General features: G+C 43.1%; 1 protein-coding gene across 1 annotated transcript in view; it reads left to right on the forward strand.

The window, feature by feature from the left end:
* Nucleotides 1-20,176, forward strand: part of LAMA2 (laminin subunit alpha 2) — a 559,328-nt gene that overhangs the window by 88,351 nt on the left and 450,801 nt on the right. The window contains exons 3-4 of the mRNA XM_006029173.3: nt 13,969-14,139; nt 18,360-18,472. Of these exons, the coding sequence (XP_006029235.2) occupies nt 13,969-14,139; nt 18,360-18,472 (284 nt within the window). The remainder of the gene's footprint in view (nt 1-13,968; nt 14,140-18,359; nt 18,473-20,176) is intronic.

Below are 20,176 nucleotides of genomic sequence, written 5' to 3' on the forward strand. Positions count from 1 at the left end.
TCAGGCTGGGTGGGCCAGCCATGGAGGGAGATGGGGGAGTGGGCAGGGGTGAGGCCTGGCAGGGGTCCCCCCATGGTCCCCTCACCCCTCCTCCAGCCCCTCTCCCCCGCCCCCTATTTACCAGCTCCGAGTCTGGCTGCAGCTCCCTGCTGCATTGGGCAGGGGACGGGACTGGGCAGGGGGACTGTCCAAATCATTGAAGCTCTCTGAATCTTTTCCAAAGATTTGGAGAGTTTCGAATCAATTCAGACCTTTTTATTGATTCCCTGATTCGGTTCAGATTTGGAAATTCAGGCACCAAACTGGGCTGAATCTCCTCTGAACTGAATCAGCACCCAAAGCTTCGCACAGCCCTACTGTTCATAACCTACTTTTCTGTTGCTTCTAAACCAATTAGAAACAGTCAATGCTAGACATTTCTCAAGGAAGCTAATGGTTTCAGAATAATAGCAAGTGTCTGGTAAAGTTACAAGGTTAGGTAGTAAACTGGTAATGAAGGAAATATGTTTTGTTGAAAAGAAAGGCAAGAGATATATAGTAGGTTGTGCGAAGTGGCAAGTATTTGATTCGGATTTGGATTCAGACGATTCAGAGGGACAGTGATTTGATTCAGTGATTCAAATCACTGTCCTGATTCGATTAATCTGATTCAGATCTGAAGATTCAGCACCAATTCGAAGATTCAGCCAAAGACTAAACAGGCAGCAGTCTTTGAGGAGGCTGGACACAGCTGCCTCCAGCTGGTCTGTTGTGGTTGGCAGAGGTGGGGAAGGGAGCGGTGTGGCGGGGCAGATCAATGCCCCAACAGTGAGGGGGCAATGCCCTAATAGTGAGGGAGGTGCAGGGGAGGGGCACAGGACTTAGGGAGGGGGGGCTCCCACCACTGCATACAGTTGTGCACCACTGATCCAGGAGGGCATGACAGCGGGCGTGTGCCCATGGATCAGCCTGGGGCAGTCTGGGCCGGGCTGTGCTCCAGATTGGCGATGGAAGGTACTGGGAGTGGGGGCTCTGGCTACTGCCACTTGTCCAGTCAGGGTGGGAGGGAGTGCATGGGATGCAGGCATGGCAGTCCTGGAAGTGGGGGCTATGCCCTGCTGCCATTTGTCCAGCCGGGGCGAGGGGACAGGCATGATGCAGGTGCAGCTCACTCCGGGCAGAATGCACTGGGAGCAGGGGATATGCCCTGCCACTCACCCAGCAGGGCTAGGGAGGCGCAGGACAGTGCTGTTGTAGTGCCTTGGACAAGCAGCATGCAGTGGCAGAAGCCGCTCCAGCCTCCCCGCACCTCCTGGACAAGCTGCGACTTCACCCTGCTGCACTCCAGCTGGGTGAGCAGTGGCAGGACATAGCAGCAGGCGTGTGCACCTGGAACAGGGAGGGGCTGGTGGCAGGGGCTATGGGGAATTTTAGGGTGGCTGCAGTCCCCCCATAGCCCCTGTTCTACTGCACTCTGCAGGGTGGGCGGAGCCAGGGTTCTGCTCTGGGCTGTGGCTGGGGCTAGCCACCTGGAGCACAGCCCTGGCTCCAGCCACCCCATGGAGCACAGCCCAGTGGCAGGTGGCTGGAGCTAGCCTCCAAAAGTGCAGCCTGGCTCAGTACACCTCGTGCAGATCTGGGGGGCACATGCCTGCTCCCATGCCTTCTTGGACCACCAGAACATGGTGGCACGCAGTGGCAGAAGCCCCCCTCCCCGAGTCCTGCACCTGCCCACCCTAGCTGGGCAGCTGGTTCCAGCCCCAGCTCCAGCCCCAATCCCTCCCTCACTGTGGGGGCATTGACCCCCCATGCCCCTTCCCTCCCCCCTCCGCCAACAAAAACAGACTTACCAGTTGGAAACAACTGTGTTCAATATCCTCGAGGACTGCTGCCTATTTAGTCTATGGCTGAATCTCCAAATCTGCATCGAATCTCTCTGAATCAATTTGGAGTCTTCTGATTCGATTTGGAGCATTTAATGGGTCTCCCAATTCTATTTGGATTTGGAGATTCAGCTACCAAGTTGGGCCGAATCTCCTCTGAATTGAATCAGCTTCCAAAGCTTCACACAACCCTAATAGAAAGGAGATAACTTTCTGGCTAGTGTTGTGCAAAGTTGTGCTTCTTAAGTGTTACTGTGCGAAGAACTGCCTTTTTTACATTTTTCCTAAGAACTCCTGGGGCACCTATACACATGCTCTTGTGCGTTCTGATTAGCATGTGTCAGAGCAGGCTCAATTAAGTCTTCTGGAACATTCTAATCAGAGCACTCCAGCATGTTGCATTCCCTCATTTCAGAATGGCAGTGGGGACACTTTAACTAAAGCTCATGAAACAAGCTCTAGTTGAAGTATCCCCACTGCCATTTTGAAATGCAGGACGCTGAATACACAAGATGCCGCAGGTGTTCTAATTAGAGCAGCTCCTGAGAGCTCTCTTGGAAGCCACTCTAATTTAAATGCCGCCCCCTCCCCCCCCCCCCGGCGTATGATCCCCCCCCTCCCCCCCCCCCGAGCATGTGTAAAAGTGTAAAAATGATCCTGGATGCTAAAATGCCAGTGTTGCTTCTTTCAAATTGGGGGGGCAGCATGAACTACACGTGTCCCCAGAGGCTGGGGAGACATGGCAACTGCTTGCAGGCAGCGACAGCGGTGGTGGTATCAGCAGCGGGGGCGTGGTGGCGGCAAGCGGGGAGCTCCTGCAGGTGGCCACAATGATGTTGGTGGCGGGGGGGGACGGGTGGTGGCAAGTGCCAATTGGTGGTCGTCGACCACCCGCAATGCCGCCAGCAATTGGTGAACACCCATAGATGCCACCAGCAGTGGTGACCAGTGGTGATCGGCGACTGCCCGCAGACGCCACCAGCGATGTCAGTGGTTAGGGGTATGTGGCAAGTGACAACCACCCGCAGGTGCCACCAGCAGCTTTGGTAGTGGCCAATCACAGGGGCTGCACTGCCAGTCTTGGGGTGCACATACACCCACATGCACTGCCTATGCATCACCAACTGGGGGCAAAATCATTCATGATTTGTATCAAAGTCCTGAGGACCTCATAGATATAACAGAGGGTAGGTAATTTCCTAGGAAGAACAAAATTTGAAGTGTAAGAAAACAGTGCAATCTTGAAGGACAGCAAGTTATAGATGAGAGGTCTTCATTTTATAGAACATGACGTTTGATTTTTCAAACTTGACAGACAAAACCCACAGCTTTATCCATAGTCAATGAAAGGTGTGGGAACTTTTCCTGATGTCAGACTCCATGCTGGGGTGGATAATCATAATGACTTGGTTTGGCCTCTTGAAGGCTCAGATCAAGCGTTGAAAACTTTTACCATATACCTAGCTTCATCTTACATAGCGCAGGTTTGAAGCATGGTATAAATAAAACGAGAGTTAAAAATAATGAGCTAACCTAGGCAAATATGGGAAATGGTTCTTACATTACTGGGAATATAGTTGCAGGGCCATCAGTTTACCCCCTGGGCTGATTAAAAAAGTTAGGCCAACAATGCAGCCAAGGGTATGATGATATCAAATACGATCATGTTCTCTTGGGCATGTTAATTCTACATCTGGACTCTGTCCTTGTGCTTTCAAGTTTAGTTGGGGCTTCTCTTCAGTGAAGAGGACTTTAAGTGCATGTTTTTGCCCTATTTCCTTTATTCTGACTTGCACAGGAACATAGCAAACATTCAAGTCCTTTTGAACAACCTGTAAGTACTTGGAGGCTCAAGGCCATAGTGAGTAATTTAGATTCTTCAATGTAGTGCCTTGGTAGATGATGGCTTTGATGGTAACTTCAAGCCAGCACAAATGAAGTATAAAACCCTGGTGTCTGATATCTCTCCACATCTAAGAGGACAGGCACAACAATGCTTTGCCATGCATAAAACAATAACTTTGTCAAGACAGAAGCGAGGAGTAGCTCTTGACAAAACAAAATGTGGTGTTCATGTGGAAAATGAAATGGCTCTAAAGGGAAAATGTGTGTGGTTCCAGAATAGCATTGGAGCTCTGTTTGTGGCCTTTTATCCCTTTTATAAACAGCACTTGCATGGATTTTTTTTCTTATTCTTTGCATCATTTCAGTTATTTTATTCTGTTGAAGAAGAGTCATGCAGGCTATGGTGGTGGGAAGTGGGCAGGACCATGAGGTGATTCATCATTTAAGGGACTTCTAGAAACTCAGATGTAGTAAATGTCCAAAGGCTGGAGCCTTTCCAAGCATATTGTAGAGCATGAGGAAGCTGTTAAACTAATCTGGTAAGAACAAGACCAAGAGAATATGGGGAATTTCTTCAGAGTGTCCTTCTACATAGATCAGAGGTCCTTTGACTTCAAACCAACTAGGTACTAGGCCTAATAAGGGTTGCGGGTCTACTGGCCTGTCTAAGCTATACATCTGCTGTTAAGAATATTCTTCCAACATTTCAGTGGTTTGCAATTTGGGAAGAACCTCTAAGGCATTCTTTAATAAGTGGTTCTGGTCATATATTTGCTTTTGTTGCTCCCTGCTTAGAACAGAACAGGTGACTACTATTTTTTATTTTATAAAATGTTTATTAGATTAAATCCTGTTTAATTGAATTTATTTAACCGAATGAGATTTCTGCTCTTGACTTCATTAAAGTCAGGTTCTTATCTACCATCTACATGTTGTGATTTTTGCCTCGCAAACTCATTTGCAGCCATGGATGTGTGAGAGGATATCTGGGTTCTGGCTACATGACAGGTTTCTTATCCAATCTAATAGTAGTGATCCAGTATCTCTTTGACTTGGTTCCTAATATGAAAAATTGGGGTAACTGAAGTGTTATGTGATTAAGTTGGTTAAAGTTTACAAGGTCCTTAGGGCTAAGTACAGACAGTCAGAAAACCTGAGGCTGAATTGATTTAAATCTTTGCAGGTTAGTCTAAACTGCATAGGTTGAACCAAAAAGCAAGTGAACAGACGGTCACTTTTGAAATGCAACCACATGCCTGCAGTGGCCTAGGCCAGAAGCCAAGGGGCACTAGAGCAGGTTTCCCTGCTTGGCTGGAGCAGACAGTTTGGGCCAAAGTTAGCTTACCTACCCTGCAAAGCAGGTTTTGTGGGGGAGGTCCTGGCATGTGGGGGGACTGAGAATTAACTTGAATCTGGAGATTTGGGAAAGAAGCTCAATAAACCCATTTAACCTAAATCAGCTAAGTCTGATACTACATCCATCCATGTTTATCTTAAACCAGTTTCAGCCATTTTGAAAGCAGTTTATGTGCACTGAACTTCTGTTGTGTTACAGATTTGAACTGGTTCATGGTAAGGGTGGCCAAAATTTGGAATGGGCTTCCAAGGGACATGGTGCTGTCCCCTACCTTGCGGGTCTTTAACAGAAGGCTGGATAGGCATTTGACTGAGGTCATGTGACCCCAGCACTCTCTTTCCTGCCTAGGCAGGGGTTCAGACTCAATGATCTGTTGGGGTCCCTTCCAACCCTACCATCTCTGAATCTATGGTTTCCAAGCACAAATACTGGTTTGCATGTAATTTCTGTCCCTAGCCTGGAAGTCAGGAGCCATGGAAATACAAGGTAGCATTACCACACAATCAATATTTTTTTTCAAGTGTTTTTAGTAATTGTAAGGGTTGCTATCACCAAACAAGATTGCCTATTAATATCTTACATGTGGAGTTTCTTTTTTTATGTCTTTTTGAATTGAAGCTGAAGATATTACTTAAAGTGAGTAAGAAAACAAGAACTGAGAATACAGTGCGTGCTCTCTGATTTTGTTTGCTGCTGGACAAATGGGCTTAGTGTCATTTTTTCCAGTCTGCAAGTTTTGCTGTGTCTGGACAGTGATTTCTTCAAATTGGACTTATTTTCCAGTTGTATAAAGCTCTTCATCTACATTGTGGATCCAGTGCATTAAGTTACTCCCTGCCGTGCACAGCTGGAAACCATTTTTGCTGCAACATTTTGTTTTGTTTTGTCCCAGTTTTTCTACCCACTGTGTTCCCACACACTAGCATAGCTTAGTACTACAACAGACAAGTATCTTTTCTGTTTCCCAGTGACGCTTCTTAGAACATCTTATATTGGCATGTTCCCCTTTGTCTTTTTAAAACAAATTCAGTGGCAAACAGATCTGCTTGATTGCACAAATGTTTCAAAGTTGTCTACAGACTAGGAAGAATGGTTTGAAAAGTTAGATGCATTTAGGCATACTGTTTTATTTGTTTTTTTGAAGAGACAATGCCTGAGCAAAACATTGAAAGAAATGTGGTGCCAAATAGGGGTTTGCTAAGAGAAAGATTGTCTTCTTATTGGAATTTCCTTTAAGGAAAAAAAACCCACAATTTTAATTCTTTAACAATAGGATTATGAAACAATGCCCCAATAGTACTTTCTCTTGAAAACAATTTTCAATCATTAATGAAAAAAATTAAAAGTGGTACTATATATTTTCCTACATGTCTAAGATATACTGCTTGTAGGTCTGCAGAAACCCTTGCAAAATGGAGCTTTTCTATCTTCAGGGTGCCTACCTGATCAATTCCTGAAAAGATAAATAATACAATTGAGTATTTCTGGAATGAACCTCCATGTGCCACTTGCCAAAATAAATGTCTAAAGGGATGTCTTGAGTGCATTGTAACCAGCCTACTAGTTATAAAAAAAGAAAAAGGAAAAAAAACCCTACAGTGTCTAAATTGTATATTCTACAGTGGCAAGAAGACGAATCTGAAAGGTATATATTGGTCTGGATTCATATCCATCTCCATACAATTAACGTGTATCCTTTGCTTTAGATGTTCCTTCACACATTTTAAAAATAGTCCATATGAATAGGCTGCTCCAGTGACTATCCCCATGATCTCTACCACCCTGTATGTAATATGCAACAATCACCCAACAGCTGAACACACAGTTATTATTTTTGATTTGCCTCCAGAGTTGTTCCAGTCTCTCATAACTTGGGACGTCAACTGGGCCTTGCAGTGTGCCCTTGAAAGTCAAATGGCCATGTCTATTTTGGATGAGGTTGGAAGTGAATTCAACAGCTGAAAGAGGTCTTTATAGAGAATGCCTCACACCAGCTGCACCCTACTCTCTTTTCTGAGCAAGGCCTCAGCTCATGTGCCTCTGGCTGTCTCATTGTGGCAGCATAAAACAGGGAAAAATTCTCTCTCACAGATAAGTAGGTAATAGGGCAGGACCAAATGTCACTGACATCCTTTCTATTACTTGTCAATGAGTGCAAGTCCCAGGTGATTGGGAAATACTAAATACACAAAGAAGAAATGTGAAATCGAGATCTATATATTCCTTTCTGCAGTGTGGTAGTCAGAGAAGAAAAAAGGGCAAATGAGGTTAGCATTTACTGCAAAATTCTTTTGGGATAGGGACAGGCATTCAAAAAGCCTGAGCCTGAATTGATTCAATTTTTGGAGGTTAGTCAAACCTGCCTAGGCTGAACACATTTGCAAGTGTAGAGACATTCCCTCTGGACTGAGAAAATGCAGGCACATACCTGCAGTGACTCAGACTACAATCCAGGGAGGGAACGCTAGAGTAGCCCACCCTTCCCTACCATGGTGCTGAGCTGGGGAGAGGGTGTGGCCAGGCCCCAGCAGGACCTCTGATTAGGGAGGGGTTCCTCTCCCCCCCTGGCTGCTCCTGACCAGCAAGGGAACCAACAGGGAGTTGATAACAGTGTTTATCAGCCCATCAAGAAAACAAAAGCCTCTCACATTAGCTCAAGCTCTTCTTAAACAACTTTTTCCGAGGAAGGAATGGAGGGACATTACCAGCTTCCAAAAAGCCATAGGCAGACACTGTCCCTTCTGCCTTTGTCCTGTCTGCCATAGACAGACACCTCTCAACATTCCACATGCTGGCTATGGCTTGTGCTGTGGGAGAGGGAAGGGGGGAATCACTGCTTGGGCAGGGCGTGATGAGTGGGGGGTGGGGCAGGGAAAGACAGGCAGACCCTGCTGTTCCTGCAGTCTCTGCTAGAGCTCCAGCTAGTGAGCAGAGGAGTGGGGCAGCCCTACTCTGAAGCAGACAGCGCAGCCCAGGGCTGCAAAGCATTTGAAATGCTGGGGGACTGTGGTTTAATTTAAACCAGCAAGGGCTCTGGGACAGACATTGCATAAAGCGGTTTGACCCAAATCAGTTAAGTCTGATACTACATTCAACCAGGTTTATCTCAAACTAGTTTCAGCCATTTTCAAACTGGATTATATCCCTGAGCATCTGATCTGTTACAGGTTTAAACCAGTTTCGGATCACTTAAACCAGTTTATGTATAATGTCTGTCCCTAGCCTTGGAGAGCTTGTTGGGGACCCAAAGCAGCAAGTCAGTGAGCTCAGGGTTTAATGTACATGGAGCATGGTGGCAAGTAACGGTTTGCAGGCTAAATAAAACCACAATAGATAATATTTCCTTGTTTCCAACTCTTTATTCCTGTTTCACAGATTAGCCATATCTCTTTGTGCCTCAATTCCCAATGTAACAGCAGGAGTCCACAGCAGACCAGAAATTCTAACCCAAGTCTCATGAGTCCCAGACCAGTAGCTTAACCATAAACTCTCTTTCACTCCTTCCTCCAAATGTAATTGCCATAATTTTGCCACTTTACTCAGATACAAATGAATGTAAGGATGGTTTCTGCCAATGGCAGAAGGGAAGGAAAAGAGTAAAGTAGAAGAAGGCATGGTTAAAATATCCTGCACTTGTATGTTGAGTGTCCTGGCAGGGATGGCCTAGGGGTAAGCCAACAGCACTGGGTTCTCATTGTAGGGACTGGTACAGCAATATAAAGTGGGCTTGAAGGCCTGTCTTCTTAATTTGGTAGTACTTTGTTTTCATTCTACAAGAACAAATGACTATAACAAGATTCTAGGCAATGAGGAATTGGGTCCATAGAGTAGTATTGAATGGTTGTCTGTAATTGGAAAAGGCCAGAGTCTAAATCTCACACAGCCCACTGAGACAGAGGCACTTATATACCTTTAAAAATCTGGCCAGAGGGCATGAGCTCTGTACGGCTGGCACTTCCCTTTCCTACAGGTTCTCAGGCCTTCCTTTCCTATCTGGAGCTCTTGTTCTCTCTCTCTCTCTCTCTCTCTCTCTCTCTCCCCCTCTCTTGATTCCTTCTGGTTTCTCTCTCGCTTTTCCTTCTGAGAAGTTATTTGAATGAATGTCTAAAATGTGACCTTCCATGTCTTTGATTTTTCTTGTCAACTGCCTTTGTTGTAAAGGTGGGATGTAAAACTTTCAGAAAGGTACCAAAGAATGTGCAAACAGTCTGTCATAGCTCACAGCTGTGTTGGCATCTCCATTTAAAGGTTAAAAAGTCCTGGCTATCATGTAAGCTTTTACATGCTTTCAGTTTCTGAACTGCTAGAATTGTATGCCTGTATCAGAAATGTATTATTCACCCTGGTTGCTGTGGGTCAGTCTAAATGGCAATCTCTCCCCTTGAACACACTTATAAACAGGCTGATCCTTAAAATACAGTCTCTTTTGGGCTTTGCTGGGAGTGCTCAACTCCTGGCCTGAAGGCCAGATTTGGCCTGCAGAACCATGAAATCTGACCTCTGGTTCTCCCTACAGGTCTGGAAATTTGGCAACAGAAAAACTATGCTGATGTTCCCCTGCCATCAAATTTCCAAGCCCTGTGCCAGAGGGATTGGGTCCTGGGATTACTCCCAGCCAGACTGGCCCCATGCAGAGGGATTGGGTCCTTTTTCCACATAGCTGGATTGAACTGGAGCCCAGCCCAATTGGGCCTCAGCCCCACATGGCAGTGCCCTAACTGGGCAATTCCCTGATGGCTGTGGCTGCCACCCGGCTGTTTTTGTGTGGCTGGACTGGGCCTCCACTAGGTATGTGGACAGACCTGGCATTGCTCATTTGGCCCATGGGCCAAAAATGTTGGGCTTTACATAGGTATGAAGAGGACCATGGGTTATGAGGATACTCAGCTGGAATTATTTCTCCAGGGCTTAGTACAGATGGTCAAAAAGCCTGAGGTTGAATTGATTCAGTCATGCAGGTTAGTCTAAACTGCAAAGATTAAATTGAAACAGAAGTGAACAGACATTCATGAAATGCAGCTATATTCCTGCAGTGCCTTTGGCCAGAAGCTGGGGGGCACAAGAGCATGGCTCTCTGGCATGTCCAATATGAGCTGTGTGTTTGCTTCTTCTTCCTGCTGTCCCCAAGATTGCTGGGATTTTTAGTCCAAAAACACAGCAGCAGGACTCTGCAGAGTTGCTCATCACTTCTTCTTCCTGCTTCTAGGTGCCTCTGGGATTTGTAGTCCATAGTTACAGCCAGCAGTAAATTTGAGTGAGGGAAGCGGGTTTTAATCCCCCTTCATGGCCCCAGATCCCATCTGGGGTTTGCTGGGGGGGGAGGAGGGAGGGGAGCAGTCTCCCCCTGTAGACTGGGCTGCATCCCAGCTAGGTTTCCCTCCCTCCCCAACCCACCCCTTTGTCAGCCAGCTCTCACTGCTCCAGCTAGGGGCCAGCCCTGCTCTTTGGAGCAGACAGCACAGCACAGCCCAGCCCAGGACTGTAGAGCATGCTGGGATGCTGGGGGACTCTGATTTAACTTGAACCAAGAAGGGATCTGGGGCAGAAGTTTCATCAACCAGTTTGACCAAAATCAGTTAAGTCTGATACTACATTAGGTAGCAGGTTTATTTTAAAACAATTTCAGCCATTTAAAAACTGGTTTACATGCACTGAATGTCTGTTCTGTTACAGGTGTAAACCAGTTTCCGGTTTATGTTCAACTTCTGTCCCTAGCCCAGCTGGGTAAGAGCACTTGGTGCTTCAGCAGCAGTTTTCTCATCCCATGAAAAGGCACTGCAGCAGGTGTTTCCTCATGTGTCTGATACAAACCTTGATGTCTATTGCAGGGATAAAAGTAATGCGCACACAGCTATCCTTAATCTTGGCCACCATTTTGGGGATCCTGTTTCATGTTAGCACTGCTTTGCTATTATTTTGCCAAAAGAATATGGCACTATCTTTTGAAGAGACTAATGACATTGGTGGTGATAATACTAAGTCATGGATCCATTCTTAAGTGATCTAGACTTGAGCCATGGAGGCTTTTCCAACCAATCCTCCACCCAAGTACACCAGGGCCAATAGCTGTCTAACCATATCTGGCTTTAAAAGCAGCTTCAGATTTTGTCCAGAGAGTTTATTAATAAGTTGAAGTACATATATTCTGGGCGCTGGTCATTGGGGTTTGGCAACTGCTTCTATATCCAGAATTCAAAATGAATCCTAAATGGTGCATCTTCAAAGAAATTCATTCATTGCTTCTCAATGTTGCTAAAGCAAACAAGGGTTATTGATGCACAATTTCACAAATGCAACCCTAGCTCTAGGAATGGTGGCCAACATTTTCGTTCCAAAATGGCCTCTTTTCAAGATTCTCTTCTGATGCAAACAGGTTTTTTTGCCAGAGGAGAGAAAAATAAAACATTTTAAAATATTATTCATAGTGTTCTAAAATGTCACCCGAAACAAAAAACTAAGCAGCACGTTTCGGAAACAAGGGTTGTGTTAAAAGAGCATTTGGAATGTTTGTCCATTAAATGTGGGAGAAAATCTTAGCTTCAAGGCAAGGCAGCTCACTAAGTGACAAACCTAGAGTGCTGGCTGCATTTTAAAATGAGCTTTGTGCACTTGGTGCGGCTTCTGCCCTCTTCCTGTCAGCTTCTTTCTCATGAAACAACCAGGGATCGAAAGTGACAAGTTTTATTCTATTTGAAGCAGTGGGACCTTGACAATGTCTCTTCAGTGAAACGTCTAACAATAGCTGTCTGTGTTTACTCTGATAATATGCAAGACTTTGGGGTCCAATTATGTCCTGAGTTGCACTGAAATTAATGGATTAGTATCAATGCAAAATTGGGTCCTTGGTGATCATTATTTAATGTGTGCTCACACTAACATGCATGTTCATATAAATAAAATACAGTGTCAACGTGTATAAAAAGTGCGAGACAGGACTGCTGGGATCTTTTTCTTTGCTGTTTTACCTTTTTCAATCTAGTTTTGTGTTTATTTTCCCAAACCATGGTCTGTAATTTTTTTCCCCATGATACCTTTTCCTCTTTTCACTAGGCTCCCATTCTAGGAAGTTAGTTATTATGCTGGTCTACAGGATTAAATGCAATGATTTCTGGCTTTTATGCTATTAGCATTACCTGTCCTCAAGTGGCAGTAACAAGGCTGTAAGTCAAATTGGAGACTCTCTACAGAGAATCACAGGTCATTCAATGCTTAGGTTCTTTGCCACATAACCCTGATGTAGATAGCAATAAACACCAGTAAATGCTTTGAATAGAAATACAGCAGATATAACCATACACATTTTAAAATGTAATGAAAGTAGGCTGTAATCTATAAAGGAGCAGAAAACTGCAAATTCAATGAAAATCTCAGCTATTGATTGACTGACTGTACAAATTGGACAAGTTAGTACCTAATTCGGAGCCTTGCTCAAGTAATGTGCTTAACATGGTTTTAAAGTGAACATGAGAGTTGCTAACTTTTAATGTCAGAGGATAACTGTACCATGACCACCAAGCTCAGAAATTAAATGGCACACAGGTTAATTGCAGGGACAGTAAGGAGAACAGAGTTAGCAGATCAAAAGGAATCAGCTGAATGATGCTGTATTAATTCAGCTAGCACAATACATCAAGGAATAGGTGGAGAGTTATATCACCAAGGGAGCTTCATAAATGTGCAACAATTTCAAGTCCAGTCTTGGCAAAAGCCTTGTTTTTTGGTTACATTTATGTTCATTATAGTTAGTTATTAGTTGATTAAACCAGATAAAGCAGGTATGGGGAAGGCACATTTCAAATCTCCCCCAGTAGTAATTGGGATTGGATACCCTCAGTTCAGACCAGCTATACCTGGACGTCTTTTGTTTGGTTTTGTTTAACTTGAAGCCATATTAAATTATATTTTTGAGGATGTAAAACTGATTTATTTCTGGCATGAAAGGCTAATGTGTAAGCTCAACCTAACACATCAGTTTGCCCAAGCAAATCATTTTTTCCACAGCTCACAGGCTTTGGTCAGTGTTGCTGATATGGGGGAGTAGGCCTGATTTAATGATTGTTCCTCCTATGGCTTATAATTCTTATAGCTTGCTGTGTGGTTTATCATATTGCATGCAATCCGGCAAAGCACGCAAGCAATTGCTTAAAGTTAAACATGGGCTAAAATGCTTTACTGAATGAGGATCGCAGGGTGTAATACGTACAGTAGTGCAATCATTCCTAAAAATTGCCAAATCAAGGCATAATATTGTACACACTTCCTGGATAGAGGATGAGAGAGAGAACAAGCCACATGTGACAGACATTATTAGTTTACAGCATGTGCTGTTAAAAGGTGTTCAGATGCTATGGCAATGATCACTATATAAGAACCTCCATTGAACAGTAATATGGTTAAAAATGTAATGTAATATAAATTATGGAACAAGTGCAAAACAAGCTGGGTAACAGTCTACCATGGTGATGAAAATGGAGTGTAGGAATAATGGAAAAGAAAAAGAAGAGAAAAATTAAAAGATGATTCATTTGCATATGCAATTCAAAGAACATTCAGACTGTCAGTCACTAGAGAGTTTGAACTGATTATGAAATAACTTCTTGGCTGATTCTTTATACACACCTTTGCACCTTGTTCTTCAAGTAATACAGCAGTGCGGCTCATTCAAATGTATGTTTTAGAGGAGAATAATTAAGAAGACCCATTTAATAATAGCCCTTAATTTGATGTCTTAAACTTGTTTAAAAATATAAAGGAGTCCAAATGGTGGCATATTCTTCTATAATATATGTAGCTATTGAATATTAGGTCTTTCACTTTATTGTCTTAAGAATTAATATGTGGCATATACATTTCTAGTTGTACTACCGAATTTACTCTATTCTCTCTCTTCTATTTTTTTTCCAGGCTTATTTCCAGCAGTGTTGAATTTGGCTACTAGTGCTGTCATCACAACCAATGCTACCTGTGGTGAAAAAGAACCTGAAATGTATTGCAAACTGGTTGAACATGTATCTGGACAACCAGCAAGAAACCCCCAGTGTCGTATTTGTCATCAGGACAGTAAAATTTCACATCGTATGTATGCAATCTTGGTTTTGTTCTGTTAAAAAACAGTCTTGAAGAAATATTTCTGTGGGAGGGTTCTTTTTAGTTTTTTCTTAGGGACTTTTTACAAATTAATTTTAGGTGGCTCTTAACCTTGGGATTATCTACACATTAACACCTGAAACTAGTTTTAAGGATACTTCAGGCAGCTTAAAATTAAGACACTCCAGGATAGGTTTATGTCTGATCCACATTACACAGCTTGTGTTTTATTAATATATGGCTATTCCCAACAGATGAGCTACCCAAGTTGCAGTCTTCCAGCATCCCAGGATGCAGTGTCCCTCTGCCACCCTCCTGCTCTATGTGGGCAACGTTCCACACCCTGAACTCTACTGCCTGGTGGGGCAGTTATAGCACCGAGCCAATTCCCCCTTCTGCCCCTGGGGCAAGACCTTCCCACCCCCAGGGGTGCAACCCTGTGCAAACAGCCTTTTGAGCACATGCCAGCTAGCTAGGTCACAGGGCATGGACGGGAACTAGGGGGAGGGGTGGGGGTGGGAGGGAGATGGGACAAAATAAAGGACCGGATTCGATCCCCATGAGGTGGGGGTTCCTTACCAGGCCAGGGGCAATACCTACCCCCAAAATGCCTTCCCTCATTGCTCCCACCTCCCAACCATCATGGGAAGCAAGAGCAGCAGTCCCCACACCCCAATCTCAAATCCCAATTTACTAAAACATTAGACCTTGAATTGACTTCTTGATTTCTTTTTAAATTATTTTTTCTACTTTATTTCCTCCTTCAGTGACTGACTTTCTTCACTTCACCACCCTTCCCCCACCTCCATTTTTTTCACCTTCCATTTCATTACCTAATCCCATCCCATTAAATCTTCACCACCCAGCTTCATGTCCCTCTGCCCCCCACCAGCCCGTCCCTCCCCCCCTTGGCCCCCACATAGAGCAGGGATAGAAGTCTGTCCTGGTTCATAAGCCCTGTAGTGGCAATTTCCAGCTGTAGCTCCTGGTCAGACCCCTGCTTATCAGTCCTTTAGTGGCAAGTCACAGTTGTGCAGATGGGGGACAGAGAAGGTCTTTAGCCTTAATGTGGGACTACACCAAACTGGAGCTAGCACTAAGGGTCTTGTTACATGGCAATTTTGGGCAGCTTCTGGAGTTCTTAACACCTGAACTGTCTGCATATTAACACCTAAAGCTGGTTTTAAGCACTCATTATATGCTCAAATTTATGTCACTCCAGTGGAGGGCAAGATTATCTATGATCCATGCTACCCAGCTCATGTTACGTTAAGGTGTAGCCACTCTAGGTGACACCCTAACATAAACATCCCACCCACCTCCACTCCCTGACTGGCCCTGATCCTACCCACTACCTCTCTCCCTGTTCTGTCCAGCACCCCAGAACCCTGCTCACTGCCCCACCATCCTCTTCCCCCACTTACTTGTGACTGTCTGTGCTGCTTCAGCAGCTACTACTCTCTGGGCCAGAAGAGCAGCAGCCTGGCTGCAGCAGTGGCCAGGGAAGCATGTTAACCTTTCCCTGCCTGCTCCCGTGGGACAGACAGTACAGGCAGCCACAAGTAAGTAATGCCCCAGGAGCAATGAGATGCAAGGGGGACCACTGAGGTGACCCCGGGGTAGGGAAGAACAGGAGGAGCCCTGGGAGGGAGGGGGGAAGCCTGAAATGGGGGAGGGTGGAATTCTTCTCTTTCAGTCCTCCAGGCCTCTGCTGGCCTGAATATGTGACTGCTCCAAACTCGAGCTAGCTCTAACCCATCAAAATGTGTGGCTCACTGTGTAAGATGTAATGAGGCCCTAACCCTGATCAGCAGTTGAACAGCTCAAAGTGCAATGTAACAAGGCCTCAGGATCATTCTTGCTCTGGGATTTTACATCCAAAAGAGTGGCAAGTAAATGGAGAGAAGAAGAAACTGTAGGTCATTGGCTTGGCTACTTTGAAATATTTGGATTTCCATGTAGGCTATTTTACCTTGCTGCTTAGTGGATTTTCAGCAAGTTAAATTAGCCCATGTGGAGCTCTGTGCTATAGTGGTAAACAGCATGTCTAGCATCTGATCTAGTTCATTGAAAGGCTAGTTTAGGTGTCTCTGCAGTCATCATTTTGGTTTTAATGGTAACATAATTTAAATAATAGTTTCCACTTCTTCAGCATGTACCATCCAGGCAGTTTTTCAGTGTTTTTCAAAAGCATTAGAAAAAACTTAAAATAAACTTGAGAGATTGTGTCATCCTTTCTTTCCATATGAAAACACTAATGTACTGGAAATTCAGACAACTTCAAGTTGCAAACAGTTCACACACACACACACACACACACACACACACACACATCAAAGGTTTCAGATCTTTTCTTTCCCGTATCCTACACTGGACACCTAGAGATACTAGACACCTAGCCACTGCTTCCCCATTTCTGTATGAAAAGCACAACCAGTTTTTATCTTACCCTGTTGTTAACCTGCATCTGCCTGGTTTTTGAATGCCTGGTCTGACATTGCCAACCACTTCACATTTTAAGGTTTTTAAAACGTTCATTTGGCACTAGGAATTGCCTTATTTAAACAGAGATAGCTTGTTAATAAAAGCACCATGTAATGTAACCAGACTTTAAATGATCCCCTTGGAACATATGAGTCTGGAACGAGCCTCCCCTTAATTACTGCAGAAGGAAATGAACACAAACTCCCTGGTTAATCACATGTGATCCCAAATTAAAGAGCACAGTTTGGACCCACTCTTTAAGCTATCCCCCTTGTCATCAATCAGTTGGGTTGGTCCTTGGATTAGATTTGCAGTTCTATCCCTTTTACAAATGTTATATTATTTCTCTTCCTTTTTAAATATGGAATGCATGCCAGCAATTAATCAGTGTTTTTCAAATTAATTATGATTAAATTTTCATAATGGGCATTGCAGTTAATTGTTGATTCACCTTGCAACCTTTCTTTTCATGACTAACCTTAATACACATTTGACCTGAGGACTGATATCAAAATTTCCAATTAGACAACTTCTATCAGAATCACCTAGGAAACTTGAGTCTGATTTACACATCATTTTTGCTAGAGCACTTTTAAAGCCAGGAGTTATAAAGATGATCAGAGCTGTTAGGTATGACAATGCCTAGAGCACAAGGTTTTCTTTGTGTTTTGTTTTTTTAAATTATAAAGCTAATGCTAATAATATCGCCATTTCTACCACTAGTAATGTAATATACAAATGTTGATGCCCACTAATGCCACTGAATCATTTGATATTTAAATAAATTTCTGGCATTTCCAGTTTTAAGACTGACACTTTCCTTCACTCCCACAAAGCACTTTAATTGTATCTTTAAATATGTTCAGACATTCTGGCTTTCATTAATGAGGCAGAATTCCTGTCCTCCACAGACTGCTAACACGATAAAAAAAAAAACTATAGAAAGAAAGACTATCAATCTGGGTAGCTGATTGAAAAAATGGATAAAAGGCCAACATATTCTTCAATTTATGATTAATCCCAGCCTCCTCTTCCCCAACATCTAAGATTCATTAATAACTCTGTTTTCTTCAAGTGTGTGTTTTCTTTCATATATGCTGTGTGTGTGTATGTAGATAGATAGAAAGTCCATTTGTATGGACACTGCATTGTGTGTGTGTGTGTGTGTGTGTGTGTGTGTAATTAAAATGCATTTTTAGGAAGTCTCTCTCAGTAAACAGGTAATATTTTTTGGATATGTAATGCCTTCAGAAAAATACATTCCTTCTATATTAGAAATAGAAGTTGGATACAGATGATGTTTGAATGAACTGCTTATTTTTTCCCTAGAGATGTTGTCTTGCTCAGTTAAAGTCATAATTTCTATTGATGTGGAAGCAAATCTTTAATGTTCTTTAAAACTGTAGCTGTATAACTCTCCAAAATAGGATCACAAAGGTGATTTGGCAAGAAAAATATTTTTTGCTGTTACTAGGTGATGATTACTACAATGCAAACCATGCATACAAGCCAAGACAAGACCTCTTAAATATTATCACCTAGGATGCAAGCAGTGCTTAGGATAATTCATATGGTCTTAACAAACAGTATTAGGATGAATTTCACCCAGTGGGCATATTCAACCATATACATGCATGCTGTGTTAACTAAATGCTACAACTAAGCCACTCCATTGGTGACCATTCTAAAAATATGTTTAAAATGTATTTCTACCAATCCAATAGATCGACATCCAATATCTAATGCAATTGATGGCAAGAACACTTGGTGGCAGAGTCCTAGTATCCAGAATGGGATAGAATATCATTATGTGACCATTACATTGGATCTCAAACAGGTATCATTTTGCTTTTTTCTGCAAAATCTATTTTTCTTATATTTGCTCACCTCTCTTGTTCTTTGTTTCTTGTCTTCTTAGTGGTGTTTTTGGATCATAAGTATTTTCTCAGATTTATGATAACATACTGAGATATTTGTATGGACAATGCATATTGTGACCCATTCATTTTAACATAATGTACAGGCCTGTTTTTTAAATTACATATTTAGGTATTTATTTTAAGGCATATATTAATATTTCTAAATATGACATATTTAGTGTTTGTCACAGCTCCTGGTTTGGTTCTTTAGAGTTAAATCTAATTAAAAGTGGTTTTAACGGGCAAAAGTTAATATGAATTAAAGCATGGGTTTAAAATACTACACTTTAATGACTGCAATAATATAGAACTAAAATATCTTAATCTCTGCTAAAGATAGTTGTACTTGCAGGGTTTTGGATGTTTTTTTGGCTACCAGGGCCCTTAAATAAATTGTCTCTCATTACTGAAAACTCTGCAAGCTGTGCGTCAGTTGTTTTTTAAATTAAAATTGGGCAACTTGAAGAGCTAACAAGGCCTGTTGCATTTGCATAGACTTGGCAAAACTAGCCTCAGGTTTCTTGTTGCATCTTCTGCCATTAATTTCCATCTTTCTTCAGTTGACAGCTACGGTTTTCTAAAATACAGTTATTTGATGCTCATAAATAGGCTGGTTTATGCCAGGTGTGCAAGCAAAAGGACTTGGGGGGCTGGAAGAAGAATGGTTTTATTTAAATTGTGCTAACACAAACACAGAATAACTGTTAGGTACATAAGTTTATCGTGTTATTCAAGTTTATAGATCATAGGAAAATATAGCTGGAAGAGACCTCATTAGGTCCTCTGCTTCAGCTCCCTGCTCAAGGCAGGGTTATCCCTCACTAAACCATCCCAGCAAAGTGTCTGTCTAATGAGCTCTTGAAACTTTCTGAGAATGGGGATTCCACAGTTTCTTTTGGGTTGCCTGTTCCAATGTCTGATCACCCTAACAGTCAGGGAGTTCCTCCTAAACTCCAGCCTAAAATTTCCCCTGCTACAGCTTCAGTCAGTTGCTCCTAGCAATGTCCTTACAGCCACAGAGAAAAGCCCATTTCCACTCTCTCTATCATCACCCTTAAGATTTTTGGGGCATTTATACACATACTTTTTCCCCAGCGCCACGCCAGAGATCCGCTGTGCTGGAGCAGACTGGATTAATCAAGTCTGCTCCATATGCAACCTGAAGCAAACTACATTGCGCCCTGTGCAGTTGTGTAAGCAGTGAAATGTGTGTCAGTGTGCAGAAAATGGTAGTGGTGTGCTTTTGAACTAAATCACCTCCAACGTGTTTTAGTTCAAAAAGCACCCTGCCGCCATTTTCTCAGTACTGATGCACATTTCACTGCTTATACAACTGTATGCATGCATGTGTAAAAATGCCCTTAAAGACTGCTATCAAATCTCCCCTTAGTTTTTTTTTCATGCTAAATAACCCTAGTTCTTTCAACCTTTCCTCATAAGTTTTTATCATTTTGCTACTGTGTACCTTAGAAATGAATCATAGACTAGTGGGTTATCTAATCTTTTTTCCTTTTTGTCATGCCCACATAAGATTGTCACCAAGGCCCCTCAAAATCTTACCTTGCCTAGGCTTGCCCCACATATCAAAGCAATATACAGGATGAACTAAGATAAGGAAGAGC

The sequence above is a fragment of the Alligator sinensis genome, unplaced genomic scaffold (genome assembly GCF_000455745.1).
Source record: "Alligator sinensis unplaced genomic scaffold, ASM45574v1 scaffold889_1, whole genome shotgun sequence".
Classification (NCBI taxonomy): domain Eukaryota; kingdom Metazoa; phylum Chordata; order Crocodylia; family Alligatoridae; genus Alligator; species Alligator sinensis.